Source organism: Alligator mississippiensis, chromosome 13 (assembly GCF_030867095.1).
Source record: "Alligator mississippiensis isolate rAllMis1 chromosome 13, rAllMis1, whole genome shotgun sequence".
Taxonomy (NCBI): domain Eukaryota; kingdom Metazoa; phylum Chordata; order Crocodylia; family Alligatoridae; genus Alligator; species Alligator mississippiensis.
Genome location: NC_081836.1, coordinates 53367311 through 53389263, shown reverse-complemented (window position 1 = coordinate 53389263; position 21953 = coordinate 53367311). Strand labels below are relative to the sequence as shown.

At 48.0% G+C, this 21953-nt stretch overlaps 1 protein-coding gene across 2 annotated transcripts in view; it reads left to right on the top strand.

The window, feature by feature from the left end:
* Window positions 1–21953, top strand: part of RNF216 (ring finger protein 216) — a 96361-nt gene that overhangs the window by 50894 nt on the left and 23514 nt on the right. For both annotated transcript variants that reach the window (XM_059716301.1, XM_019494719.2), the window contains exon 13: window positions 20686–20783. In XM_059716301.1, the coding sequence (XP_059572284.1) occupies window positions 20686–20783 (98 nt within the window). The remainder of the gene's footprint in view (window positions 1–20685; window positions 20784–21953) is intronic.

Below are 21953 nucleotides of genomic sequence, written 5' to 3'. Positions count from 1 at the left end.
GGATGGGCTTTCACAGTTAATATGTGGTCTTGGATTGACTGCTTTTTGACATGGACTCCACACCTTACAGCTAGAAAGCCTTGTTCTTGTATAAACATATCCAGTGCTGCTTTAAAACGTGGCTGTTTTGGTTCACCGGTATCCTGCAGCAGAACTGCATGGATTAGTTGTGCTTGTATCAAGTGCAAGGTCATCTTCTAGGCATCATAATCAGATGGAACTGGATTCTGGACTGGATAGTTCCTTTGACAAGGCTTTGAGAGCCATGGTGTAGAACCAACTGAATGTCAATTCCCAGGGCAAGGGTGTCTACGAAAGCCGGCACAATCTGTGCAGGGGACTTCAAGGAGTTTGAAGGAGGTGGTGTTCCACATTGGCGGTACTACATGCCTAGTTTTGATGCTGCCACTTAACAGAGGATAAATAGACATTCAGAAGAGGGCCACAAGAATTACTTAAGGTCTGGGAATTCTGTCTTACTGTGAGAAGTAAAAATTAGCTTTTTTTCAGGGGCCAATGAAGATATGGCTTGATCAGTCTACAGATACCTACATGGAGAAGAACTGTCTAATGTAGAGGACAAAGCCACAGTAATTTTCAGTGCCTTGAAGCTGACACTGGACAAATTCAGATTAGAAAAAGATGCAGGGTTGTGACAGTGAGTAGTTGGACAACTTGCCTGTGGCTGCAGTGGGTTCTGTCATTGAAGCTTTCAAGACAAGACTGCCTGCTTCACAGAAAGAGAGACTTTAACTTGACTGGAAACTAATGTAGGAGTTACGGGATGCAGTTCCATGGCTTCTCTTGTGTAGGATGTTGGATTAGAGGGTCTGTGGTCACTTTGGGCCTTGATCTGTAAATGGATTTCCTAGTGTCCGCTGTTGCCTTTTAACTTCAGGCTACAGGCCTGCTAGATTATGCAAGGTAAGTGAGGCTGGATGTGAACAGGCTTGGCTGGGTGACTCCCAAAGACCCTGGCAGCTGTGAGAAGCAGTGGCCTTGATAATCAGTAGTAGTCTCTCCCCTTGAATGCCTTACATAAATGTAGTATAGGGAAAGATCCTCGTTGAGGCCTTTAGCTCACTTGGCTCATGTCTTTCCATGTGTGTCTGTGTATTACAAATGGCTGGTACTGCAGCAAGCTGGGGCAGCGTCCCATTTCCCGCCTCCATGCTTTACTGCCTCATTGCACTAATCTACGTGGAACATAGCTATGTGCTGAGGAAGTCACATTAATAAAACAACAAAATACCACCGTGCTTTTCCAGAAACTCCCCCAGCATCACATGCCATTGCATGCACAACCTGTTGATCTACACTGCAGTAATGCCAGTAGATACTTTCTACTGAGATTAACAAAAAGTGGAAGCAGATACACATCATTCTCCATCCAAATCCTGTATTAAACCCAGTGAGTAAAATAGGGAGGTGAGCTACTGAAGCCAGGTAAGAAAACTCTGCTTGTCCAAGTCAGAAATCCCCTAGGCTGAGTGGTTCTGGGGGCATTGCTTCGAGTCCACATGGGATGTGGAGCAGAGTTTCTGCTCTTGCAGCAGAAGCAAAGGTGGGAGGCTGGAACAGGACAGAACTTCACTGGGGTTGTGTCCTCTGAGGGTTGAGAACAGATGCAGGGAAGAAGCTGGGAACACAGTGTCTGTGCTGCTAATAGTTAACTAGCAAGGGTGTCGAGGGGGAAGAGAGAGGTCCTGTCTGCAGGAAGATATGCAAGATCCAGGAGGCTCTTCTGCGTGTCTGGGAAGGCCAGAAGCAGGAGAGGAGCCCTGCATTGTAGGTGTCCAATATTTTAATTACTGGGAGAGTAGCTTGATTTAGAGACTCCAGCTGAAAGTGTGGGAGTCTTTTGTGAAGAGCTGGAGTTGACTGAGGACAGAGCTGATGGTTCTTAGGGATGGTAGGAGCGAAGATGTGACAGTGGAAGGCAAGTGAGCCTGTTCCTGGGTGTGGTGGGCTGCAAGTAGGGTTATTCTGGGACTGACTAGGATTCAGGTGCAGTAAGTCCAGATTTTGAAGAGAAGAAACACTTGCACTTGCAAGCAGATACAAGTGAAGCACTTGGGTCACTGAATCGCACTGCAAAATTGATGGTCCAGTGTGTGGTGCAGTGGATGTTGAAGTGAATTAGCAATATCCATCTCTGGGGTTGGAATTGGGAGAAGGAAAGGAAGACCCATGCCTGGCTGAGGCCAGTTTTGTTGGTCTGTGCTTTGATCTTAAAGCACTGTTTAAACACTTCATACAAGTTAGTGGCTTGCTCAGGCTCATAAGGTGAGTTAAGTCATTTGTTCCTTTTGTATAAGGGGGACAGCAAGGCACAGGCCTTCTCAACCCCTTCTTCCTAGCTTCTGAATCCACTGCAGAGCTGGGAACAAATGCAATTGGAATAGGTGCTGGCAGCAGACAGCAAAGCTTTGCAACAGGGTCATGAAAACCAGTGCTTTGGGTCTGGGAAATAAAGGCACAATGTGGTCCTTCTGCCTTTGGAAGCACCTCCCTGGACTCTTCCTTCCACACCCCTATAGAAGTCACACGTGTCTGGCTGCAAAAGCACCTGCCTCTCCACCACAATGAAGGGGCCCTTCCTTCAGGTTTAGTTGGCTTTACTGGTGCTCTGGGTGGGAGGTTTGAGCCATTCAAGATCTAAGCATGTGGCGCCGTACTCCAAACCTTCCCAGATCTGGGGAGGACGGAGGTTTGGACAAAATCTGACTTTCTGCATGGCCCTGCATGGGGGCTGACCATGAGAGCTGTGTCCATGTTGTTTTTCCTGACTAATATGGGTGCGGTATAGTTCATGAAGGCCTTTAATCCACTGCCCCTACCCTGTGCCAGTGCAGAGGAGACATCACCCTAGAGCATTGGTTTTCAACCTGTGGTCCGCGGACTTTGTCCAAGATGTCTGGGAAAGATGACTTGGACCAGTCAGAAGTATGTGAATACCCACACTTACAATTCAAAGGAGTCTGTACCTCCATTCAAATTTTTTTCGGAGTTCTCAAATGAAAAAAGCTTGCAAGCCACTGCCTCGGTGCATTTCTTTCTGGGATTCTTCCCAATTGCCATGGTTGAAGGATGGGCTTGGCCAGCTGAGGTTTCAAAGCAGCCCACTCCTGCCTCTGGTTTGATTTTGCCGGTGTCCCTTCATTTTCTTCTAACGGATGCCGTACTGTAGGCAGGAGGTAGACTTGGGCTGTGCGGCTCAGTAAGACTTAGATAGCAAACAGCCATAAGAGGGCCCCAGAGTCCCATTCCTGAGCGCTCGCTCCTCTGCCCACTGGTCCCTGCACTTCCTCTGTAAATCTTATCCAGACCGTCATCGCAAATGCTGCCTTGCGTTCAGTCCCGAGGGTGCTGCTTGTACTGATAGAGCTATATTGATTAGAAGCGCATCTTTCTTCAAGTTAAGTAGCTGCATCTGAATGTGGGTTCCTTTTATACCAGCAGAGCTATTTGCCTTTCTGTACTGGAATAAATGATGGCTCTACAGCTATACTCTTATACTGGTTTAAATGCACCCACAGTAGTTGGGGGTTGTCCTGCTATAAATCTACTGTGGTAGACAAGTTTGTGAGGCACCATTCATTTCTCCTAGTGTGGGTCTGGTGCCTAATACAATGGGGGCCTGGGTTGCTACAGCAGTAAAGTAATTGAGGCTCTGGGCTGATAACGCTTGAGAACAAAATCTCTGTGTAAAATGCCAGATCCCCCACACAATGGTAGTCAATAGAAAAGATTTTGGCATGGCTTCTGGGTTAAATATCAAGCAGGGTAGGAGTGGCTGATATGATGGGAAGAGAGAGATCATAAACCAGGAAATGTCACTGCAGCGGTGCATGTCTGCGTGAGAGCGGGGGCTTTGGCTAGGAGTCAGGGTGCTCTGCCGGTGTCAAGTGCAGTTCCTTTTGAGCGTCCCCTTGCTCTTCCAGTCCTGTAGTACATGGGTACCAACACCCCCAAATGTTCCGGTTCTTAAACGTAGTAACGTCATACAGAGGGTCCTCAGGTACTTATTACTGTAATGTAGGAGTGCTTAGAAATGGAGAGAGTCCTGCACAGTTACCCAGTGGACTAGCTCCAGCTTGGTGTCATCTGCTCTGGTCTGTGAATCTTCTGCAGAAACTCCTTTTGCTCTAAACATGCTCGGTGTTTTAAATCGTTTGCTTCTTCCGGTTGAAACCTCACCAGTTCATCTGAAATGCACAATATAGAGTAGTATATAGGAGCTCAGTGACTTCTCCCAGCATTGCTCGCTAAGCAAGACTAAACGTACCCAGTTAAATGCTACTGCATCGGGAAAAGCATCCTCTTGCATCTTGTCACCAGCACAGAGTGAAAGGCCAGGAAGGGCTAGAGAGATCTAGAAGCCAAATAATAATGCCTCTTGGTTGCATGTAGTTGAAGCCCTTCCAGGATGCTTTATTTCATACCCTCATCTCAAAGTAATGACGTTCAGTATTTTTTGAAGGCAAAACGTTTAAGGTAGTAGGTCCAGCTGTTGCTGCCTCTGGGGAATAGCATGCGATAAGCCTCTTAAAGAAAGAAATACTTGGTTTATTACTCTTCCTATTGGAAGCTTGTTGCATTACAGAGGTGGACACATCTGGTGTGTTTTGGACGCAACACCTGATTCGTATGGACACAGCTGGTCAGACACACGGAGCTAGTGGCTGTTGAAGGTCAGCCTTAAAACAACGCGCTCAGAACAATGCATCTCCCACTGTGGTGGTGTACGGTGGACAGCTGCTCTATATTTAACTCTTGAGTTTGTACCACGTGCTGGCGAAGCTTATTTTTTCCTATTTGACAGCTCTTTAATGAGAATTCACAATGAGGATTAGTATGTGTTTGCCGTTTTTGTGCCGCAGATTGCGCTTCCAAATAGGAGGTCCCAGACAGGCCAACAATGACAGGAAGTGATTTTTTGTGGGCTTTTAATATAGCACATCCTCTCTACTCTCCGGGGAAGTCAAATAGTCATAGCTGTAATAAATGGCTCTTCCATAATGGTCTCCACAGCTGCTCAGGGCAGTCATCTGCAGAATCTAAACCAGGACATCGAGCTGTCACGCGAATGCTTTGCATTGCTGTGTTACCAAGTGATAGCTTGTGCTGGCCAAGAAACGGGCTTCTGCAGAATTTGGGGAAGACTCCCGGAAATGGGACGATGGAGAAATGCACAGAGTTTGTGACCAGCAGACAGCAGTGAATGCTGCATGGGGAGTGATGGTGCTCCACTGCCATCTCTCTAACGAGCCCTGTTAGATCTCAAAGTTGACTGTGAGACCTGGGCAGGGAGGGGACAACATTGGATCCTGTTTCCTGTGGACAGAGCCCTCAGTGTAATGCAGAAGGGGCACTGGTAATAGTGAGTGCTGCTGGCTTCCTCCTGCTTAGGAAGTGAACGCTGGATTTGGTTTGAAGCAGATGCTGCAGCTGCTTTTTCATGGGTGTGAGAGCCCTTTGTTTGCAAACTCAGACCTTCCACGTTCACCTTTGGCTTTCTCTGGAGCAGGCTGTCTTACTTTTAGGACTTGACGTATCAAATTTGTTTTTGCCCAGCTATTTTACTAGCAAAGATATACCCTGCATGCGATGGGACTAGAAGCAGCAGACAGACACACCTCTGCTGGGAAATTTGTATTCCCAGCCGAGTGATTGCAAGCTCTCTTCCCACGTGTAGCTCTCCTCGGAGAGAGAGAAGCATTATCTGGAGCAGACTTACTCCCGTACCGTTGGGCAGGGAACCAGTTATTCTTATAGCATTGCCTGAAGGGGCTGACACCATCCTGCAAAGGCAACTGCCAGCAGTCTTTGCAAAGAGCAGTCTGTGAATATGTTCGGTCTCTGCTGGGACAAATGTTTTATGCATCCACTCCAAATAGCTTCCAGGGCCATTTGCAGCCGACCTGTGGCTGAATGATTTCACAGGCCTAACAAAACTTTTTTTTTAAGAAATCCCATTAGATTTCTGCATTGGTTATAATCTCCCAGTGGTGATATTCTGCCATCTGACAACCAGAAGTTGATAGCAGATGTGTTTAACTTCCCTATTTTTGGTTCTCCATCCAGTACTAGGTATGATTGGGACTGTCTTTCACTCTGTAAAAGATTTCTGTACCAGGTAGACTTGATTTCTGAAACCAAACCTCATGCTTTGTGGTTTTCAGAGATCATCTCCATTTGGAGCCCCAAACTGAAGTCTTGTCAGAACAAAAAGCTTTTGCAGAACTGAAGATCCGGGTTTTTTTTACTTAGGGAATTTTGCAGTAAATTCCCAGGTGGTATTTTCCACCCAAATATTGCTGCTATGCACTGATGTGTCATTCGGCAAGTGGTGTTAGCTGTAAACAAAAATAAAATTCAAAGTGGGTAAAATGCAAACAGTAAATAGCTTCCTCTTCATCTCTGAAGCTGTTTTTCAGTTTTAATCATCTAAGGACACTTGGTTTAATTTGTGCGTCTTTGAGCTTCTGCTAACAACTTTTTAACAGCTGCTCCTGAATAAAGTCGTGTGTGCACAGGGAATCCTGAATAATTCCCTGTGTAGTCAAGCTGCAACCAAGGAAGGGATACAGAGCAGGTGAAATGTGTACCTGCCTCACAATAGCATTAGTGATTAATGATGTGGCCGTGATGGGCCAGGAATTATATGAGGGTTAAGGGTTTTTTGGAGTCATATCTTATTGGACCAGCTGCGTGGTTGGGATAAAGTCAGAAACATTTAAAAAACATGAAGAATAATGCCTGGCATTTGAAATCTTGTCTTTTATTGACTCAACTGCATGGTTGGGATAAAAGATATTGCCCCCAAAATGTCGGATGCCATTAGGCAAGGAGGTAAGGGCAAGTGGAGAGTGCTCAGGCTTATTTGGACTCGTGTCCAATGTGCAGACCAGCACTCGATCAGTGCTGGGTAGAAAGGGCAACTGGTACATCCCCAGCAGAGTTGCTGCCTACAGACCAACAAGACCCAGATTCAAGTCTCTTCCGGGCAGTGACGCTGTGAGTATCTCATCCAGAGGCTGACAGCGTATAGCCACCGCTGTGCTGCCTTCTGTCTTCAGGCCCACGACAAGATATCTGCGTTCCCCGCAGTCTGACATCTTTGCCGTCCCTCATTTGCATCCTTGAACGGAGCTGGAGAACATCCCAGTGAATACGGGAGCAAGGGAGGCGGCTGGTAGGTGGCGTTTCCTGCGTTTTAAGGAAGTTGAAGTTCCTTGTTGTCGACATACCACTTGCCCTCGCTGCTGTAGAAATGGAGCAGATGGCTTCTTTTCCTTTTATGGCCAGGAGCTCTAGTTTCCCCTTACAATAAAAGCATAGGTCATAAGTGGAACTAGGCAGGAGGAAGGGGCTTGTTCTCACAAAGCCCGAGCTGGGTGGGGGTGTTCTTTGCAACACAGTCAGTTCTAGTTCACAACAGGATTGCAACATCTGACCAGAGGTGTTGATTGCTGGGTTCGTTTAGTTGAGCCCTGTTGTTTTTACAGCAGCCGTTACCACTTTAACCATCCATGTTTTCCAAAGCATGCAAAGAAAACTAGAATTGGCGTAGATAAAGATGGCTCTCAGCCTAACGCTGCTGAATTCATACGAGCCCAAGAATGTAACTATCCCCTCTTTGCAAATACATTTGAGCCCATTGCACTCATAATCCCAAATCCGGGATGTCTACAAAAGGCTGAGATCTCAGCCAGTACGGTTCTTCTGGGATACCGCCTTTTGTCTAGCAGGTAGCATAGTCGGCATGCCAGCTCTTCAGAAACGCTGCCTTTTACTCCGGGGCTTCTGAACAGTGGATGCCCAGCTGGATAATTAGTGACAGATGGTGTTAGTAATAGTAGGGGGCACCTCCGCCTGTCTTAAAACCCAGCATCTTAATATATCTGAGATTTTCAGTCTTTAAAGGGTATCTTCCTAACAGAAATCCCTGTCTCTTGTGCTTTGCTACCAAGCGCTCTGGATCACGTTTCACAGATTCAGTGCAAATTGCATGTTGAGCAGAACCATTTAAATGGTTAGGATTTAAGGGATAAGTGCAATTTTGTTTTCTCGCCGTGAAACCTGTTGCCTGCTTCCTGGTTGTAGCTCTGATTCAGCACTTATTTATAAATCTTAATGATTTAATGAATGAATTATTCATTATTTATTGTTATTTATACTTATTTATTGTTTGTTTAATTATTTAATTGATTTATAAATCTTAATGGCATAAAAAAAAAAATTAACCGGTTTTGGAGCGATCAGCGGCTGTACTGTCCTCCACTGATCACAAGCTGCCCTTGACTCCCGCAGCTGCTGACCTCGACACAAAAAAAAAGGTCCGTTTATTGGCTCCATCCACTCTCTCTCTCTTTTCTTCCCTTCCCAGCAAAGCAGTTGCAACACTGTTCAGGCCTAGAGCAATCAAACCAGCTGAGCGCTTGTGCCACTGGAACAAGCAGGCCGTTCAATAGGACGATGCCCCATTTCAATTCGTGTAACTCTCTCAATAAGTGTCAGGCACCGTGGGCTTAAATTTCTTCAGCCAGTTGCCCTTTGAGTTAAATCTCTCAGGCTTGTCTAATAAAAGAAAGACCGTTTGACCAGCTTCTTATTCCTTCACTTGTGACTACAGAATGGGCGCAGAGCTGCCTTTCAGCCCCCCCGACAATGCAATGTGGCTGATAAATAATCGATAGGAGTTTCCTAGCCCAAGGGGTAAAGGAGCATATCGTGTACTATAGCAACCGCCTGTTCTTTAGCAGTGATTTAATGACTGACTGCCTGCAGCCCTGCAGTCTGGTTTTCCCCATTCCCTTTAAATCTTGGTCCGTGAGCACTGTGTGTGTTTTATAAAGACCTCTGGGAACCTTACTCGAATTGGAAATGGTATATAAGCTGGACCATAATGGGTGGGGGGGAGAACCAGAGCAACATCTAAATAGTAGCATTACAGCTGATGCTTGCCAGCGGGGTTGAGAAACATTCAGAAAGGCCTAAGGAGCATTTCTGTGGATGGACTGCGATGCGCCTTTCCAGGAGACGTGTTCCTAAGTCTCAAGAACAACAGATATTTTGCACTATGCATCTGCCTGCCCAGGAGCACGTATCTGGGTGCTGATCCAAGGATGCGATTGTAGCGCGTGCTGTCTTGTTCTAGCTAGCTTAGGCTGCAGTAGCAGGGCAGGTATGGCAGCAAGGGCTGGCAACCACGGTACAAACCTGGGGTCCCTGGGCACGCACTCTGGTCTCTAGAACATGCTAAAGCCATGCGAGCGTGTCTTCCTGTGTTAGCTAATTGAGCTAGGAAAGATACGCCAGCACGAGCTGCATTAGCACCTTTGTGCTGTGTTGGCACTCTCACAGCAAGCTCAGCTTACACAAACAGCAGCGGGTGTTTGAGGAAAGAAATACTAATGCATGATCAGCACCAATAGTGCACAGGGCTCTCGCAGCAGGTGCTGGGCAAGCAGTAAAAGCCTCAAGGATATTGTAATGTGAACAGGAACTTTGTTCCTGTACCTGGAAATCAGGTACAGGTGTCTAAACAGGCTCTTTTGGGAAAGCAGCTCCCTGCAGCCTGGGAATTGAAACCAGTCTTCAAGTCAAAGACCACTAGTGACTCGTAAAGGTCAAGTTGACTGGACATGCAGATGCACCTGGGTGCTGGGAGAATGCATTTAATGCCCAACTGGATTGGACTAAGGAGTGCGTGTGGCAGGAGGGAGAGGGGACAGGGTCTGTCTGTCTACTGTTGTTCAACATAAAGGGGATACAGGGTTGGCATATGGTTGACACAAGAAGAGTAGGCAAGGCCTACTGGGGCTTGGACGAGAATATGGTTGCTGTGTAGAAGGAGTGCAAAATAAGTTGGGCACAGTCCTAGTTCGGCAGTGGTAAGTGTCCCAGCAGTCACCAAGCTCTGCCTCATCTCTGGCGTTGTGTCGGTGGGCCGTCTAGAAGGTGCTGGCTACCTGTTTGCAGAGACGGCAAAGATCTTCATATCTCTTGTGCTGTCTGAGCCAGAGCTCTTCGCTCTGACCTGAATCGGCTTTAAAAAGACGTGGTCCTGCCTCCAGCATTCTGGTTTGCTTCACCATTGGCATTGGGTAAGAGCAGAAATGTTCTGCTATTTCTCAAATTATTTTCCTGAAACAAGGTGATCTGGGGTTTTTGTTTTTTTGGTTTGTTGTTTTTGTTTTTTTTAAGGCAAATGGAAGAAGACTAGTACAGGAAGCGCTCCTTTGCCCCATCATGCCATGGAAATGAGCTGGCAATGAGTGTTATTTCAAGTTGTTTGATGCCATGCTCAGCAAGAAGAGGTGGGGAAGTCTCTTTTGAGCAGTGGTGTGTTGCAACCAGAAGGGAACTGCTTTTCTCTGGATTGCATAATTCAGTAAAAGCCAAGCAACTTTCTCTCCCCTTCTGACTTATATCTCAATGATGCCCCCTTCATATTCCTGCTGAGGCTGCACTAAGGTGGGAAGAAGTCTGATTCAGGCCTAGTCTTTCCTTTCTCTCTGTTAGGATTAGTCCACACACAGGCTGGAGTGGAAGGAACTGCGTTACAGCGTAATTCCCACTTGTCAGGGCTGCAAAATGCCCTGCTTTGATTTAGCTGACTTGGTCGGTGTTACATTAAAGCAGGATGCTTCGTTCCAGATCTGCTCTGCTCCGTGCAGACTTGCTCTGCAACAAGGAGAGGTGTGAATTTAAGCTGATTCAAGCTGCTTCCAGCAAATTTGGGGCCAGATGAGGCTATATCGGGCAGGGTGCCATCCTGCTCGCTGGCAGCATTGCTGTGTGTTTCACGGCGGAGTTAACACAAGCAGTTGACTCTGGGATAAGGTTGTAGGCTGGGTGTGAGTGGCTGCACTGTGCCGTGTCGTCATGTCCTCCTCCGCACGCATGTCTGAGAGCATAACCCTGATACCCCTGGCTCCCAGTGTTGCCGGAAACTGAGCTGCCCCTTGATTCCCTCCCCTGCCATTTTGGGGAGATATTTTCCTTTCTGTCCTAAGCACAGGAGGGGGGAGGGAGCTGTAGGGAGGTATTGAAGAGCTATCATCACTCGAGGGGTTTAGCCTGTGTCCCTGTGGCAAAGTGAGCTGGTAACTTGCCCAAGCCAAAGCAAGAGCATGGGTTTCTTCTGCATTAAAAATGTACCCGAGGATTACGCGCCCTCGGGAGCTTAATAATAGATTCAAGCTGGGAGGAAAGTCCTACAGTTGTAAGCTCTGTGGTGTACCTTGCCTGGGAGATAAGGATGACTTTCTGCATCACTTTGTGGTTAAATGAGTTTGTACCCGAGACATCACTGGCTGGAAAATACCAGAACCCATTCAGCGGTGACTTCTTCACTCAGAGCAGCGGCATGAGCGTGCACTGACAAGGGCCAAAGATGGCACAGGGTACAAAGAGAGATCTCCTCCCCAGGGCTGTACCTGAACCCCAGGATTGCTTCCCACCCTGTCCTCCTTTCCTTGCATCTCCCCCCGAGGCTGCTCCCCATGCTGCCTGCCTGCTTCAGTTCATCCTGAAGAGCCTTTTATCTCCGATCAAAGCTGCAGCATCAGCATGGAGGGCTGCCGGGTCCTAAAAGTGGAAAGATCTGCATTTGCACTTGCCGTTTCTGCTTTCCACACCCTCCATTTTTGGAAATGCTGTTTGGTCACGAGCCCCGACGTGCTAGCAAAGAGACCGGGGCTGTGTGCCATGGAAGGACAGCCAGTGCATGCCCACAGGTTGGAGCCGAGAGCATGAGCTGCCCTTCATCACACTCCTCCCCTCAGCAGTTTGGGCTCCATTTACTCTTTCTAGGGCAGCACCACTTGCATCCAGGGAAGTCTGCTTGGGCACTTAGCGCATGGCCTTGGTTTTAGCTCTGCCAGTAAGCCTTTTATAGCCAGGCCTTATTCATAAATGAGTAGCATTCATAAATGAGTAGCCCTTCACCTCCTGATGAATGCGCAAGTTTGCAGTTCGTGGTTCACAGAGCCGTTCTCCATTTGAAAACTGCCATCAATATTGCAGCGGTAGCTCCATCAATAATTAATCGGATGTGCCTCTTGTGCTATCGAGCTGGGGCTCAGTGCCTTGCGGAGCTGGTTCAAAGTTCCCTTTGAAGGACGCCTGGCAGGATGAGCCCTCAGACGTAGCGAGATGTGCAGTTCACCTTGCATGTCGGCAAGAGAGGTGGGGCTCTGGCCTTGGGGACTTCGGGAGCGCTGCGGACAGTCTTCATATTGCTTTCCTTCTTATTTCCTGTCTTTGGTTTCACCAGCTGCTCCTGGCTTTGGCTATTTCTGCACGTCAGCACTTTGCTGGGGGAGCCCTGTTGCTAGGCCGTCACAGCACATCAGTCCTCGTACAGATGATGCTATAGCAGTAAAACTGCTTCAGCTCGGAGAGCTCGTTCTGGCTTCTCCCTCCTCCTGTCCCCAAGCAAATAAAACTGTACTGGCAGGAGTACAGCTTTGTGTCCACACAAGGAGCCTTTGCCAGCACAGCTGTGTCTGTCAGGGCTCACAGCTCTTCTCGCCCGTGACAAATGTCGCTACGTCAGCAAAATTCTGGTGTTTGGAGCCGGCCCGTGTCTGAGCTCTCAGCGGGGAAGATGGGCTTTTGACTCTCCGTTCGGAGCCCTTTTCAACCCGTAAGTCTCCCAGCTTTGGGAGAGCCACCATCCAAGTTGTCAGGGATGATTTAAAAAGGGCCTGAAATTTAGTTCGCTGCCAGAAATGGATAAAAGCTTTCCCAAGTGGTGTTACACGAACCAGCCTCTCCTTGCAAATCTTGTGGCTTTTACAGTCATCCTATTTTGTAAAGCTCTCTCCGTGGTGCGTGGAAGGACCCGCTCACGCTGGGGAAATGGCAAAAGGAAGTCTGCAAAGTGTTCGGAAGCAGAGGAACAGGCTCTTCCCCCATCCCTTTTGCTTTCAGTAACCGGACGTTGTTGCCTGCGTTCTTGTAAAGGCGTGGGGGCGCGGAGCCACAGAAAGGAGCAAGAGCAGTTCAAGTTGGTAACTATAATTTACAGTCTATGGTAGGAGCCCAGAGCAGGCTTTTGAAGGGAGGATGCTTCATTTGTTACACAACATCCTGCGTTGCAGTGCAGCCTGGACAGGACCACCCATCAGGACCAGACAAATCTGGCTTTTGAGAGCAGCCCATCAGCTAAGGTGAAACACTGGGGATGCTTGAAGCCTACGCGGTGCAGGCTCAGGGCCTGGTCAGGGTGACCTCAGTCCTGATTTCACTCTCCTTCCCCTCTTCCATTTCTGCTTCTCCTTGGCTAAGCCTGCAGTAGCCGGCTTGCAGTTCAGGCTGTTGGAAATATAAAGGCCCGTACCAAGGCCGTCAGCAGATACCGTGTACCAGCATTAAGCAGATACCCTTCAGAGGCATTCTCTGTTAAGTAGAATAAGGTAATCACTCCTCCGTATTTGGTGCAGCTGCAGGAGGCCCAGCCAGTGAGCGCTTTGAACTTGCTGCTTGTATTTAATTATTTACTTTGGCTGGGAAGACTGGCGCTATTATTTCGTATCGCTTGAGCATATCTAAGACCTGCGGTTTAACAACTGCATGTGCAACTCCAGTAGCAAATGATTGAACTCCTTCTCACTTCCTGCCCTGCCAAAGCGCATACGTGGAGCCCTTTTGCTCATTGTAAATGGTGGCTTCAGCGTGAGATCACAGGCTATATTTAACCTGCCTATATAAACCCTCACCAAGCAGCACTATTTCCTCTGGACTGCCTGTGGTGCAGGTTGAAGCAGGTTCATGCGATAGAGGCTTTTGGAGGGTTCACAGAGGTGGGTGGGGTGGGGGGAAATTTCTTGCTCTGTGTGAACTGAACTACGTGCTCAGCAAATTGGATGTAGCATGGGTTTTTTTCCAGGGATGAGCTGCTCAAAGGCATGGGGCTGACCCTAGCGCTAAGGGACATGGTGCTTTGGTAAGAGGATACAGACCCTGATACAGGGCTTCTTGGGCCCGTGTCGTGTGCCGTCTCCATGCCAGCAGCCCTGGGTTTCCATCCCTTCTGTCTTCCTCATCCAAATGTAGGGACCTGCTTAGAGATGAATGCTTGTATTAAGCACAAAACACCACAAAAGTTAAAAGACCTCGAGGTGGCAAGGTGAAGCCAGCAGTCTCGTCCACAAAAGATGCTTCTGCCTCTGTCATATTAATCATGGGCACACCTTTTTCGTAGTCCAGTATGTGCTGCTCTAACAATACTAATGCCACCTCCGAAGCTGCCCAGTAGCCTGTCTGCGAGGTTGACTGGCAGTATTTTCTCACCTGGGCATTAATGACATTTTTAGTCTCGGAGACTTGACCACTTCAGCTAAAATGACAATCAGCTAAGCTGTCTAAAGCATGCACCTGGAAAAAAAATCATTGTTTGAGTTTCTGCACAATCTATTCATAATAATAGTGCAGCTTACTGCAGAAAAGTCCATCGGGCTACTCAGAAACCTTGATCATGCGAGGCTGGAATTAACTACAGCATTTGAATTACAACTGCTGGAAGGTTTGATCTTTCTGTAACGGCTAATGGGCCATGCACTGGGTCCGGTTCCCATATCCCCTGGGCTGGACTCTTGGGATGTTCTTCAGTCACTTCTGGAAAGAAGGGATTAAATGTCCCCCTTACAACTTCTTGAGGAGATGGGTTGGTTTAACTTCATTGTGTGGGAAGGAGGGGGCCACAGGGGCCTCTTACTATTTAAATATTGAACTTCATAAAAAAGACAACTTGGACTTTTTGCAGGGGGTGAGATGGCAGAGACCCCTCGTGACCCTCTCTTAGCCTCCAATTCAGTAAAACCCGGGGCTTCCAGGGATGGGTGCTACTCATTTTTTTTTTTTTAATGTTGTTTTTCCTTTTGCCAGTCAAACATTTTTCCAGACCTTCTCTAAGAGTTGAGGAGCAAAGTGAAGTCTGGTTCTGATTTCCAAGGTTGCTCAGAAAGATGGAGGAGCCAAAGGAAAAATGACAATGTGGCTGAGCAGAGGAGAATATCTCCCTCCTAGACACGTTCTGTCCTTTCACTGAGGGGGGAGAGAGGAAAAATGGCAAGACTTTATTTGATAGAAGAATACTCTGGGTGGAGGGGAGAACTTTGTAGTGAAAATCGCATGTTTTGGTGCATTGTTTTATGTTGGTTGCAATAAGAGTTACAGCCAGCTCCATCGTCCCTTATGGAATTCACCCCCTTTTTGTTTCATGTGGGTTTTAACTCTTTAATTGCTCCCAGCAGCTTGTGTTTACAGACTAGTCAAGGCCGGTATAGTCTTGGAAACCAACCCACCCGCCTTCAGGAGCTCACAAGCCACGAACATAACTGTGCTGAAAAGCAAGAACTGTCCATCTTCCTAGGCTTCGCAGCTGCTGACAACTTGTTTTATCATTTAAGGTGCAAATCCACCCTGCCTTCTACTTATCCTTCTTAACACAGCACTTGTGTGTTATCACATGGTGACAGCACCGGTCCTATTTAAATGATAAGCAGCTGCGATTGCAGCTGTACATCGGTAGGCGGCAGCATTACCTGAGAAACCAGCCGCCTGCCGGAGGTAAAATGCAGAGCAAATTTGAAGGGGCAAGACGAAAAGAAGCTGGAGTCGGACTCCTTCCAGCTGGCAATTTCTTGAACATTGCCTCCTTTGTGTACACAGGGGGCTGTGTACATTTTGCCACAATGCATGTATGCAGCACGTCTAGAGCTGGAACCTGCCGCCGCTGTTACGTGTTGCCTGTATGGGAGCCAGCAGAGCTAATCTCCTGGACCAAGGGGCGGGTGTAGCTGTCCAGGCGAGGCAGAGGCCGTTTCAGTGCTGAGGAGCCTGGATGCTCCATGCCAGGTCTCCAGACAGTGCTTCTTCCTGCGGATCTGCTGAGATGCTTTTCCAGCCCGGTTGCCATTTAATTTTGGGTTTTCCACCCTCTCTTCTAGCTCCCAGTTGGGGAAACTCTAAACACTGCTCCAAACGTTCATGTCTAAGGGCTTGGCTCTATGCAGAGGTCGCACCCATGTAACTCTTTTGATGCTGAATTGTTAAAGTGGTGTCTGACTTTATGCATGCTTTTTTTTGGTACCCATTTAAAATGAGGTCTGTCGATTCAGCTCGGATTTGTCGGTTGGTTAAGCAGGTATAGAAGACGTCCTGTCATTAAACCAGTGCAGCAGTGCACAGATGGGCCTCGAGTGGCATCGTGGTGGTGGTGGCGGTGGGCAGGGGGGAGTCAGTGTAGTCTCTACATTGGGTAGCTGCAGTTAAATGAAAACTCAGCCTGGCTTGGCTGCCTTTAGCCTGCAGGAAGCTTCAGGGATTTGCTGATCGAGGCCCGGCACCATCAAGAACATTCAGGACGTTGCAGTCGGAGTCTGCTTCACCCACCCCCAGCCGGTGCTTTGTGTAACGCAGGCCGCTCAGCTCTGTGCTGGGGCAGCCCCTGGGCTGGGAGAGAGCAGAGCTTGCATTTCTGTGGCAGTGGAGGAGGGGTTCCCAGCAGCAGCAACAGGGCTTAATTAAGCGACATATGGGGAGCCCAGGCAAGGGGCAGGCTTCCCTTCCAGCCTCTGCCGAGAGCCAGAGGGTGCTGATGATGGGGCCGGTGGGAGAGCCAGCCCTTTCTTGCTCCGTTCCATCTGCCTTGTTGGCGTGCTCAGTACAAGAGCCGAGCTGATTCGGAGGGAAGGAGCCAGCACGCGGTGAATGTCGTGGGCAGGCAGGCGGCGGCTTCTGCCTCTGTCTCCCTGCATTTCCGTCCACGCGGCTTGCGCCTGGGCTGAATCTATAATAAAGTCCGCGCTGATCAGATATGGAGGGTGGAAAAAACAGCAGCTCACAGCTGGCCCGGAGGGGGTGGAGACTGAGCAGGGAAAGCATTTGAATGTTAACTGCTTGATGTGTAGAGCTGGGGCTTGCAAAACTTTTGTGGGGGTGTTTTTGGTGGAGGGGGAAAGGCTCATTTGGTCAGTTTGCTGTTCTTGTGGAGGAGGCGTTTAAACAAATGTTAAAGCCCTCCGGGTTGCAATCTGGATGCACCAAAGAGTGCAATGGGATACAGGATGACTGGCAAGGGATTTGCCGGCTTCGATTCTGAGCTGTGCATGGAAAGTTCAGGCTCCACATCACTGACCTGGGAACAAAGGATCAGCCTGAGCCTGGGCATGTTTGCATTAATCACAGTGGCTTCCTGTCAGCCTGGAGGAAGCAGGAGCCGCTGCCTCCAGCAGATGCTCGGCGAGGAGATTATTTCTGGGATCAAAGGCATCTCCGTCACATCCTCCTCTTGCTCCCTGCCCAGCACTGAACGGGGTAGGCCTGCAGTACCTGACCAGTGTGGGCAGATGTAACCCAGTGACTGGTGCTTAATGTCCCTTGTCATCCCTGTCCGGTAAAGCAGTGACCTTTGGGATGCTTAAAGCCTTGTGCAGACACACGGCTAAAGTCTACTGAGCTGCAGCCCTTAGGAGAATGGAAGTTGTAAAAACCAGGGGGAGTTAATGTCAGATAAAGTTACTGTGGTCTCAGGAAAGCCGGATGGGATGAACTCCCCCAGGTGAGACTCCAGGATGAACAGCAAATGACCCAAGTGGCCTTGCCTAGTGAGCAGAGCCCCAGCTTGGGCATCAGGCTGGATTTTATTCCTGGCATCCCACTTTTACCTCTCTGCTTATATAGCACCGGTGCTACGTGGGCTCTTCTCGGGCTGGATGTCTGGCTGCTGCTGTAATGTTAAATAAATAATTCAAGCCGCTCAAGCTCAGACAAGATCCCGGATACAGTAAAGCGAGCACAGTTCCTTGGCAAACACTAAACAAAAGGCCCCGTTCGGTGGAAATAGTTGTTATCAGAACAAGCAGACCTATAATAATAGAAAGCACGATAAACCCTCAGCAGCCAGCCCAGTGAGTTCAGCACAAGTAACTGGGTTCAAAGCAAAAGATCCAGTCCTGCAGCTTGGACAGAAGAGCAGAAAAATGTTCCTGCTTTTCTGCAGCGAGACAGACATATGGGTCTTTCTAACCTGCTTTTAATTTTAATTTCCCATGTGTAAGTGCCACTGTCTGATTAGGAGGGGCATGGTTTTCTTTGCTTTCTTCTGATATAAAAGGAGAGCTGGTGCATCCTCCAGAGCAAGAAGGGTTGCATCAAGTTGTAGTGGGGACATTTACACTGACAATGGTGAGATTCATAGTGATGGAAACAGTTGGGGAGGGCTTTCAAAAGCTGCACAAAACGTCCACGGGGGAATTCATTAGAGCTTGGTTTTAACTGGGTTTTACCTACCTGCGTCTGGGTTGGCAGGTGACCGGAGTAAATGCTGTATTGGGAAGGATCTCCAAAATGTGCAAGCAACTGTTCGTCCACGGCCCAAAGGAAATGGCAGAGGAGACGGACGCTTCTTAGCGCCCTATACCAGGAGGGGGCAAACTTTGCTCGCTCTCTCCCAAGTTGGGAAGGAGCGAGTATTTCTGGGAATTCAGACTGCTGGTCTCCCCCGGGAAGGCTTTTTGGGGCAATAAGTGGAGTTTCTGCCCAGTCGAGCAGAACATTCTTGGGTATCAGACTGCTCGAGACAAGGATGTAGCAATGTTGAGGGGCAAATGGAATGATTTGGCATGAAATAGGGCAGTAACTAGTGGTTACGAAACCACTAGTATTGTCCCTAACCTAACAATGAGCAATGAAAACATTCAGTTTTCGGTGGAAAGGGCATGACCGAACCCTCTTTGACTGAGGTTTTTGCTTTGAGTCTTTACTACTGGTATGTGAAGGTAGTCCCATGTACCTGGAGAAATTGGGTTGGATCCTTACTCATGCAAGTTATGATGCAAAGAGCAAATTTGAGTCGGCCTTGGAAGAGTTCCTCAGGTAAGGAGGAGGAACGGGGCAGGGGAGAGGTGGCAGCAGGAGGTTTTCTCACCGAAGTCCGAAACGGTGTCTTAGATGAGATTGGCAGCAACCCCCTTGTTACCCATAATGGCCACAACTGTGTCCTCCCAGCGTTTACCCACGAGTTGCTGGTTGTTGAAACAGTTCAGGAAGAGAAACTGGAAAAAAGAAATATGTAGGTCAAGTGACAGCAAACTCAAAACAAGTTCACATTTTGCCCTGAAAACCAGATTCTGTCCGTCTAGCCAGAAGTCTCTTCCCCTGTTTGGGAGGAGGGGAATGGGAGTATCCACAACGCCTGGTGGTTCTGTATTTTGAGTCGCGCTGGACCGTGGTAGCGTAACGCTAAAAAATACAACCGCCACCTTGTATATCGAAACGGCAGTAACTTCCCAGGTTGGGCAGCCAGGAAATGAGTCTTTCTATTTTTCTTTGTGCCTGCTGATCGAGAGAAGTGAACCGTTCGCTTTGCCCTCCCTCAGATGGAAACTAAGACTCAGCACCTAAAACATTGTGTTAATCTGTTCTTCTTGCTCACTAAACCAAGTCATTAAAAATGTGTGGTTCATTGGAGTTTTTAGAGCAGTATGGGAGATGTCCAGGACTTAAGTGACTTGACTGTCTAGATGTCAAGCAAGCTGGTAATTTGGGCATTTTAAAAGCAGGCGAGACAAACAGTTGGCAGGGATGGTTTAGTTGGAGATGATCCTGCTTTGAGCAGGGATTTGGACAAGATGACCTCCTGAGGTCCCTTCCAGCCCTGCTTTTCTATGATCCTGTGTCTTTTGTATCTGAAAATGAAAAGCTGTAATGTAAATTAAAGTGAAGTGCTCCAAATAGCAGACGACTCTTTCTGCTCTGCTGTATTCTCATCTTTTGTTCGTGGCAAGCCGAGGCGCTAGATTGGAACTTCCCAGCTAAAACTTTCTGTGAAAATGATAGATTTGGGCAGTCCTAAAACATTTCACAAATTCACATTGAAGTAGTTTTGACTGGGAATTTTTTTTTTTAATAGCTGAAGTGAAGATGTGGACTTTTCATTCTGAAAAAATGAGTGTTAATTTGAATTAATCATAGAAGACTTAAAAAAACCCCAAAAAACCCAACCCTGAAAAATGGAAGAAAATGTTTAGTTTAGCCTAAACAATTTTCTCCTGGCCAGTGAACCAAGATATCAGTTATTTGCATAGCTCTAGTCAAGTCCTCCTACCGACCCTGTCTTGACAGCTTTCCTGTGCTCCTGTTGGCTTACCAGTCCCAGAGCGACGGGCGAACGTACAGGGCTGGGGGGTGAGGTTACGCTGAAGACTTAGTTGTCACTTTTGCCCCGGTTCATTTTCTAAACTTGCTCAGACTCACCCTCTATTGTCTGCTCCCCTTTTAAGCCTTGAGCCATGGGTCTGCCTAAAATTGTTTTCTCGCATAACCGTGCAGTGGAAACCCCTCATTTCTCATGTGATTGTATTCACTTGAACATTCGCCTCATGCTGGCATTAACCTACCCACTGGCCAAGTCATTGTCACTTAGCACTACCTGTTTGCAGGGACCCCAGTGTTGTCACTGATCCCCCCTCTCCTTGGGGTTACGGGTTGGGGATGATGGTTGGCAACGCTCCACTGGTCCTAGGAATCGCTGCAGCGTGGTGTGGATCTGAGCTTTCAGTGGGAATCTGTGCAGTTTGGGGACCGCCCTTGCAAGTCCTAGCCTTACCCTTGAATGAGGCACCCTGCATGTTCGCTTTCCTTCAATGCCTATGTTGTCCCCCTCAGGAAACCTGCAGGAAGTGCCAGGGGCTCTGGAAGGAGCACATGAACCTCACCTGTGAGCAGCTGGCTGAGAAGGATGACATCAAATACAGAACATCAATGTAAGTAACTTCCCAAGTCTGGAAAAACGGAGTCTTCTTATTGAGGGTTTGGCAAGAAACCACCTGTGCTACCAAAAGCAGTAACAAGTATCATCTATGGGGAATAAAGAAAGATTCCTTGTTTGTCCACTAATGGGGGCCTTGGCCAGTATGAGGTCTGGCTGCGTTCTGGTCACACACACAACGTGCAGTCACCAGGCTCTGAGATTAGGATTTCCCTGGATGATTTTCAGCAACAGCAACTGGTAACTCAAGAGCCTGGGAGTATCTGTGCCTGAACAGACGTTTAACCCATTTTGCATTTTGCAGCAGCCAGGCATGATTGTTCAGAGGAAATGAAAAACTTTTCAGGCTGTATGTAGTCAGCTCTCAGTGTTTATACTGCGGAGAGGTGAGCAGGGAGGCGGGGGAAGTCTGCTCGGTCGCCTTACACGTTACATTGCGGTGGTAAACCACGCTCCGTTAGCTTGATGGCTGAGGTATTGCTTGCCCGAATCTTTCTCGCCTCATCCCCTCTGTGGAGGAGGGATGTGCGTGTAATTTCTTATGCTTCTACATGCATTTGCAGACCAGAGGTTACATGTTAAGAAAAGCTTTCCCAGAACAGACTTGAATTTGAAATGTAGATGGTTGAAACCTTAGGTGTTTCATAAAATCTGTTCTGAAATCTGATCTCTTACTGTGGAGAAATGCCAGCATGGTCTAATGTTAGGAAGTAGGCTATAAAAATGCTGGTCTGGCGTACTGCAATTCAGAGAGCCTGCCATTGTTAACCTGGTCACTTTTCTCTGAAGTATACCACTGCTGGGTAATGCTGTCCCTCTGATCTTGTGTCTGCTGGGCTTGAGACATGCGGGATACAGAATTTCCATAGGCAGGTGTTCTGGATGCGGGAGTCGAAGTCAGGTCATCCTTCTATTCCTTAAGGCATAACTTTTCAGCAAGACACTGACTTTTTGGGTATCCAGTGGCATATTTCCACTGCTTTCCCTGTAGGAAAGGGGGACAGGGAAAGCTGTAGGATGGTCATGGCCCTAATGAAGGAAAGAATTGATTTGCAAGGTTTTTTCAACGGAGCACTGCTCTGGGTCTGCTTGTTCAGGTGAGGTTGCTGTCTGGAGACGAGACAATAAATGCTTCCTTTTGAAGCTGAGTGTAGGGAAGGGGAAA